The sequence below is a fragment of the Anabrus simplex genome, chromosome 1 (genome assembly GCF_040414725.1).
Source record: "Anabrus simplex isolate iqAnaSimp1 chromosome 1, ASM4041472v1, whole genome shotgun sequence".
In the NCBI taxonomy this organism is placed as follows: Eukaryota; Metazoa; Arthropoda; class Insecta; order Orthoptera; family Tettigoniidae; genus Anabrus; species Anabrus simplex.
In genome coordinates, this window is record NC_090265.1 from 443,900,741 (window position 1) to 443,908,426 (window position 7,686).

Genomic DNA, 7,686 nt, shown 5'->3' on the forward strand with positions numbered 1-7,686 from the left:
CCATTGCTTTGTTTGAACATTGTTTGAACTTAATTCGCCAACAAAGATGCTAAAAAATATCACAAATAAAATAATTTTTTTCCACTCTTCAAGGCATACTGGCTTGCTTCCAGCGATCACCAAAATGTACTGCTGTGTTGGACAGAGTGACAGAGCAAAGGATGACCACATATTGTGAAGTAAGGTGGAATTCAAAAATAATTTCTGGTGTGCATAAGTTTACTAACTAGAGCGAAATTAATACAAGTTTTCACTGAATTAATGAACGCCCAGACTGAAATGCCTAAACAGTCCGAGAAACACAAGGCTACAAAAATAGTCTTCTTGATTTCAATTTTATATTTCTCTGTCAGTTTTTCAGGAAATGTTTATTTAAAAAAAAAAGAAATTAGGCTCTACTTTTTAACATGATTCAGAAGAAAGTGAATGGTATTCAGTTTCGAGGAACTTACAAAATGAGGATAAAAGCATTGAGTTTTTTCAGTTTGCTGAAAGGGCCTCAGGATCTGTATCATCTCTTAAATATCTTGATTTAAAAGAACATTATGGTATATGGTATAAACTGTAAGTTTATTACAAAATACTGGACAACATTATAACCCACATGGAAGTTTTATTTTCAAGATGTGAAAAACTAGCATTTCTTAAGTTTGACAGGATTAAATTCATTGATACAGAGCTATGGCAAGTTCTTTAACAAATATAAATTACAAACTGAACTTGAAACAGTATTTTTGTCACTGCATAGGGAAACATTGTGTGGTTTAAATTTGAGTAGCTTAATAAAGCAATTTCAAATTATTTTCTTTACTTGCAACAATCCCAGCCACAAGTGCTTCTGTAGAAAAAAGCACCTGCTCCATGAAACATGTTGACTTATTTAAGAAACTCTATGACTCAGGATTGTCAATCAGCATTAGCCTCAGTATCCATTTTTGAAAAGGGGATCCTACAAAAACCTCAGAAAAGGGAAACATGGTATGAAGAAGAAATTGACTGCTTTGCTGAGAAGAAAGGAAGGTGAGTAAAACTACTGTTTATGCAGACCTAATTCTAGTCATTATTCTCAGTCTTGATCCTTCACACTTCATCCCATCAAAGTAGGCTAGAATGTGAGTACATTGTAATTTTTTAAAGTTAAAATTGCTAAATTGCTTCTTACACATTAGGCATGCAGAATTCATCCTGAAGCTGCAGTGAAGAGATGTACTTAGAATTGCTTCTTACACATTACGCATGCGTACTGCCCGAAGCATGGTATGGAGGGTAATAAGCCAAGGGGCAAACAAAGCTACTACCTACCTCATACATTATACTCTACTTTAAGCTCCTCCCTTGGAAAAACCATTTGCTAAATTTAAAAAAAATCATATTTTACTAACTGTGGACATTCATCCCTAACTTACCTTCCATTTTTTCAATATTTACAATTCGCTTTACGTCGAACCAAAGCAGATAGATCTTACGGCAACGATGGGAGAGGAAAGACCTGGGAGTGGGAAGGAATCGGCCATGGCCTTAATTAAGGTATTGCTCCAGCATTTGCCGGGTATGAAAATGGGAAACCACGGAAAACCATCTTCAGGACTGCCGACAGTGGGGTTCGAACCCACTATCTCCAACTTGCTCGGTCTTCCATTTTTTAATCTGGTGAGTGTATGAAGATTAGGTTAGACTTCATTCAATAAATTGTAACTTACATACCCAAAATACATTGCTGTAGCAGAATAACACTGGCCCACCCTAAAAACTTATTATATAACCAAACCAAACCCCATGGCACTACAGCCCTTGAAGGGCCTTGGCCTACCAAGCGACCGCTGCTCAGCCCGAAGGCCTGCAGATTACGAGGTGTCGTGTGGTCAGCACGACAAATGCTCTCGGCCGTTATTCTTGGTTTTCTAGACCAGGGCCACTATCTCACCGTCAGATAGCTCCTCAATTCTAATCACAGAGGCTGAGTTGACCTCGAACCAGCCCTCAGGTCCGGGAATCGAACCCGGTGCCTCTGGGTAAGAGGCAGGTACGCTACCCCTACACCACAGGGCCAGCAACAACTTATTATATAGGCTATATAAAATTCAAAGCTGAGGCCTAATTAGTGATAAAATAATGTAAAACTGGGTACAAGTAGCAGAAATGAAATTTTCATTAGTATGGTATGCAACAGCAAGGTGCCGCGATCTCCAACCTCACTTTCGCACACCGGGTACAGAAGCTTTACCAGAACTATATTTGCCTTTGTACATCCTAAGTGAAAAAGATCTGAAAGTTTATGACCAACAGCCACTCACACCTCAAAAACTTTGCGATATTAATTACCCTCGCAGATAAAGTGTTAACCTGTTAAGAGCAAATCAAAAGAGAGTGCAGTAATTAATTTATGGTAACTTTATTCTACTGAGCACTGCTAGTAATTAATTATAGTGACCACTAGAAACCACCTGATATTTCTATACCGGGCGAGTTATGGTTAGTCCACACCTAAGTTAATAAACAATGTTAACGAAACAAAGTTAATAAACAATGTTAATGAAAACATTTCTCAAGATGTTAATAAAGTTTTGTTAACAAACCTCTTTAACATTGTGTCCACACCAAAACATCTGTTTGTGAGGTTACAATGGATAGGGCCAGGGAGAAGAAAATACTTACAGCTGCAGCTTTCATTATTTTTATGAGTGGAATTAGAGAAAAGTGCAGACGCAAAGTGTGGAAAAGGAAAATACTGGAAAAGCGTTTAGAATTAAGTCTGGAGAGGACACGTCTTAGGCCTATGTCAGAACTTTTAATTCATGATGCAGCAGGCTTTCAAAACTTTCTGAGAATGTCCCCACAAGACTTTCAGTTCTTATTGACAGTAAATGGGCCTGAAATTGCAAGAAATGATACAAATTACAGGAAGTGCACCTGGGTAAAAAATCACTTGACCCACACCAATGAAGCAAACTGTCTGGGGATCACATTAGATAGAACCCTCTCCTTCAAGAAACACCTGAAGAAAACAGCTGAAAAACTGAAGTCTAGAAACAACATACTTCAGAAACTGTGTGGAACTACATGGGGTTCGTCAGCTGACACTTTACGCACCACTGCCCTCAGACTGGTCTACTCAACAGCTGAGTACTGTTCTCCAGTGTGGCTCAATAGCAGCTATACCAAACTTGTCGATGCCCAATTGAATCAGGCAATGAGAATTGTATCTGGCACAGTAAAATCAACACCTACATTCTGGTTACCAGCACTGAGTCACATTCCACCAGCGGAACTCAAACGCAAACACGCCTTACTCCGGGAGTATAAGAAGATAAATGCAAACGACCAGCTACCAATACACCAGGACATCATTGCTGCTGAAGCCAGACGTTTACATTCGCGGAACCCCTCCATCCGGACACCAAGACACCTGGTGAACAATAATTTCAACCTCTTGCAAACCTGGAAGGATGAATTGGTAAAAAACATTCCATGTCAGCTGCAAGACATCACAAGCCCCACAACACCACCAAGTGGGTTTCACCTACACCGGAAAACGTGGTCAACGCTGAACAGGATAAGAACAAACCATGGCAGATGTGCAGATCTTCTCTACAAGTGGGGACATATACCTTCGCCAGAATCCTGTTGTGGTGCTCCCAGACAGACCATACGACACATAGTGAATGACTGCCCGACGTATTCCTAGTGGCAACTTCAGTGACTTTGTGGAAGCAGGTCCAGCTGTAATAGACTTTATTAACAACTTGAAAGACAAACTGCAAATAATGTAAATACGTATTTTATTTCTGACTAATCTTGAAATGTACAGCCAAATGCTAAATAATAATAATCGGAATGTCGTCTCCATTAATGTTAGAATTTTTGTTTATCAACATGCTCGAAAAGTTAATGAACTCGATATTTTGTTTATTAACAGACAGAAATGTTCATGAACATCTTGGTGTGGACGCACCTTTAGCCATACAGTTAGGGGCGCGCAGCTGTGGGTTTGTATGCGGGAAATATTGGGTTCGAACCGCACTACGGCAACCCTGAAGATGGTTTTCCATGGTTTCCCATTTTCACACCAGGCAAATGCTGGGCCTGTACCTTAATTAAGGCCAGGATCGCTTCCTTCCCATTCCTATCCCATCGTTGTGCCGTAATACCTGTGCCGGTACAATGTAGGCTACAACAAAATTGTATTTAAAAAAAAAAAAACTGCTGCTGCTGTTTTTACATGATGTATGAAGGTAACTAATAAATTTTCCTAATGTTATTAAGCAAAAGATCACAATTCACCGAGTCGATTTCTTTTCACATCAGAAGAATTATGAACAGGAGATTGGCTCCACTAGACTGTGAGTAAATATTTTCTTTCCTTGTAAAATTGGGAAACATTTTATTGAGAAAGGTTACTTCAAGGATACACTCCTGCCCATTAACCGCGGTAGATACCGTATGTCGCATTATTATTATTATTATTATTATTATTATTATTATTATGCGGGAAACAAAAATGTTTAATCCATTTTCATTTACGATTTCAATCTCTGCCACTGCTCCTCTCTCCAGACAACCAGCAGAATTTTTAACGAAAGATGAAAAAAAAAAAAAATGTTGTCCTCGGTCAGTGACCAAGACCGAGGTCATGACCGAACATGACCACAATACACGATGGCACCTATTCATCGCCAAGATTTCTCTTCAATATAAGTGCAATATTGTTAGTTTCATCCTTCATATAATTCATTATCTCGATAAAACACGCAGCTCAAAATAATACTGAAGATTGTTATTTTATTTTCACGTCAGGATCCGAAACAGGGCTTTGTCAGTAAGAGCTTCTCCAGTTCTAGCAACTATGGACATTATTCTAATACAGTTCATTCAACAAACCTCTGCCAATCGATTCAATATATCCAAATCCGTCTTCTACCAATTCAACACTGCCCGAATTATCACCAGCGTCATCCATTCCTTTGGAATAGGTTGTATTAGAACTATTTCCGCAAGGTTGTAGACCACGTAGATCTGTCAACTTCTCAAAGGCATGAACATTGATAGCAGATACATTTATCAGGATTAGAAAAACAACCGATAACTTCACTCCAGAGAGGTTTCGTCCGGTAGCATTACGCAATACACATACAATATCACTTCTCTTATCAACAAAGCCTACAACACACATCGTTAATCACAATCAAAACAACTCTCTGTTTACGTACGCCTCTGACATCTACTGGTAGTGTCTCGCTTTATTTCGCGACAAAGAGAATGCCATTAGTGCGAATCGCGCACGTGATTGCGCAGCAAGACATATGGTATCAAAGATTACAAGACGAAAGATAACCCATTTCTGTCAACAGCTATGAGGTGTTCGAAAAACCGTTGCTCTCTCGTTGGCTGGAATGCCACGGGGACATGAAAAAATAATCGTATGAGCAAATACTGTATTTGGTATGAGCCAGGGCACGATCGATTTTAAGGTGATGGTGGTGGCGGTGGTTGTGGTGGTGGTCTTGTAGTAGTAGTAGTAGTGATGATTTTTGTTTTAAGAGGAAGTATAGCTAGGTAATCATCCTCTTGACTCCAAGGGACTACTAAGGAATTTGAATCCCGGGGAGGACTTACGACAAAATTCTATGATAATGTAGTGACATTCAAGGGGCAAATTTATAGTGAACCCCAGTGGCGGCTGATGGTATCTGAAGCTGGGTGTTGCACCAACAATTTCAGTGTCATATTTTCATAGCTTACAGAAATAACAAGAAACTCTATTAACGTTAAGTAATGAACTACATTCCTACTAAAACTGTAGTACGGTATATCTGGCAATTACAAGCCATGAAATAAGAGGCTAATTATACACTGTAATTACAGTTACTCTTAACAATAACGTTGTTGGCTTTACGTCCCACTAGCAACTTTTTAACGGTTTTCGGAGACGCCGAGGTGCCGGAGTTCTTTCGCATGCCGGCAAATCTACTGACACGAAGCTGACGTAATTGAGCACCTTCAAATACCACCGGACTGAGCCAGGATCGAACCTTCCACGTTGGGGTCAGAAGGCCAGCGCCTCAACCGTCTGAGCCACTCAGCCTGGCACAGTTACTTTTGCCTCTCTTGAATTGAAGATTTGCCGTCCTGGAAGTAATATTGTGGGTGGTCTGGTATGGCGTGGAAAAGAAATTACCGAGAAAGTTGGCCACACGGTTAGAGTCGTGTAGCTGTGAGCTTGCATTCGGGGTATAGTTATTTCGAACATCACCGTCGGAAGCCCTGAAGATGGTTTTCCGCGTTTACCCATTTTCACACCAGGTAAATGCTGTGGCTGTGCCTTATTTAAAGCCACGGTCGATTCCTTCCAACTCCTAGCCTTTTCCTATCCCATCGTTGCCGTAAGACCTATCTGCGTCCGTGCAAAGTAAATGAAATTTGTAAATTTAAGAAATGGAAATGAATTACCACTACCTTTGCGAGACGAGAGAAAGTAGGAATGAAGTAATATCCACAGGGTGGCGCATTCTAACGGTGACATTTGAAACTGTTTCTCGATAGGGGACTTGCTAGTCTCGTGCAACTCTCAGACCGATTAATAACGGACAGCTTGCTAATTTTTAATTAATTTATTCGGGGCGGGGGGCCCATAGCCCGCTCCCCCCGCGTGACCATCGACTCAATCTACATGGCCTCCGACATGCTATTAGTTCTAAGAAGAAAGATAGCAGGGAGGAATGGGATTGTGATACTACAGGAGTAGGCTATCTGCCTGTCCCCATGCTAGGCATGTTACCAGGCCAGATGTGGTGGTGGGTAATATATAGCGGTGTGATCGGGTGATGAGGGTCAGGACAAAACCACATAGGCGGAAATAGAAAGATGCCTACATGTAAAACCTGATATTTTGTAGATAGCACATGCAAGGATGTGGGCTGGACTTTTCCAGGTTGTGTTAGTGAGGAGTATGTATCATGCAAAAGTCATGTCCATTTTCCTGCCATATTGTTTCTTATAGGGATCAGCCTTCTTGGCACTGCGGGATTCCATGCGCGGGTCCAATGGCATCTGGGCTTTGGAACACAGGAAAGTCCCATTGTCCAGCCGCCAATGTTCCTTGGTGCCAAGCCTCCGTGTGCGGAGAAAGGATAAGCCAAGCCAGCTTTGTAGCTGGGGCTAACGTCTTCTTCTTCTCCCATGTACGCCTCTTGAGGGGCAGGTCTCCTGTTTACCCCTCGCGTTACTGAAACATAGAAATATAGAAATACAAGGATATGGAAAAACAACTTATGTACTTTTTATATACAGTTTTTTAAGTGGTGTTTGTGTGGTGTTCGTATGTATATTTTTAGTGAGGTGGAAGCCGTAGAAGGATCTGGGGGAGCCCCTTTATCTTCTATTCCTGCGGCCGAATAGTATTTGTTTTGGCGTGGGGTACCTTTTGTATTGGTCTGGGTCGTACCTTCCAATACTCCTGATTAAGGGATTGATCCTGTTGCCCCACACCTTGGTGTACATTCGAAGTGCTTGCTTTCTGATGTGGTGTCTTATATAGAGCGAGTGTTTGTTATGGTGCGTAGGTCCCTTGTTGTCGTTCCGTAAGGGAGTTTCGCCGCTGTTCGCAGGCATTTGTTTTGTATGCACTCGAGGCTGTTTATGTTGGTTTTGGCCGTGTATCCCCATGCTGGGGCAGCGTACATGATGATT

General features: G+C 41.1%; 1 protein-coding gene across 1 annotated transcript in view; it reads right to left on the reverse strand.

Moving 5' to 3' along the window:
* Window positions 1-5,241, reverse strand: part of LOC136856930 (galactose mutarotase) — a 141,333-nt gene extending 136,092 nt beyond the window's left edge. The window contains exon 1 of the mRNA XM_067135193.2: window positions 4,879-5,241. Coding sequence (XP_066991294.1) covers window positions 4,879-5,170 — 292 coding nt within the window. The 5' untranslated portion in view covers window positions 5,171-5,241. The remainder of the gene's footprint in view (window positions 1-4,878) is intronic.
* Between the last annotated feature and the right edge of the window lie 2,445 nt (window positions 5,242-7,686).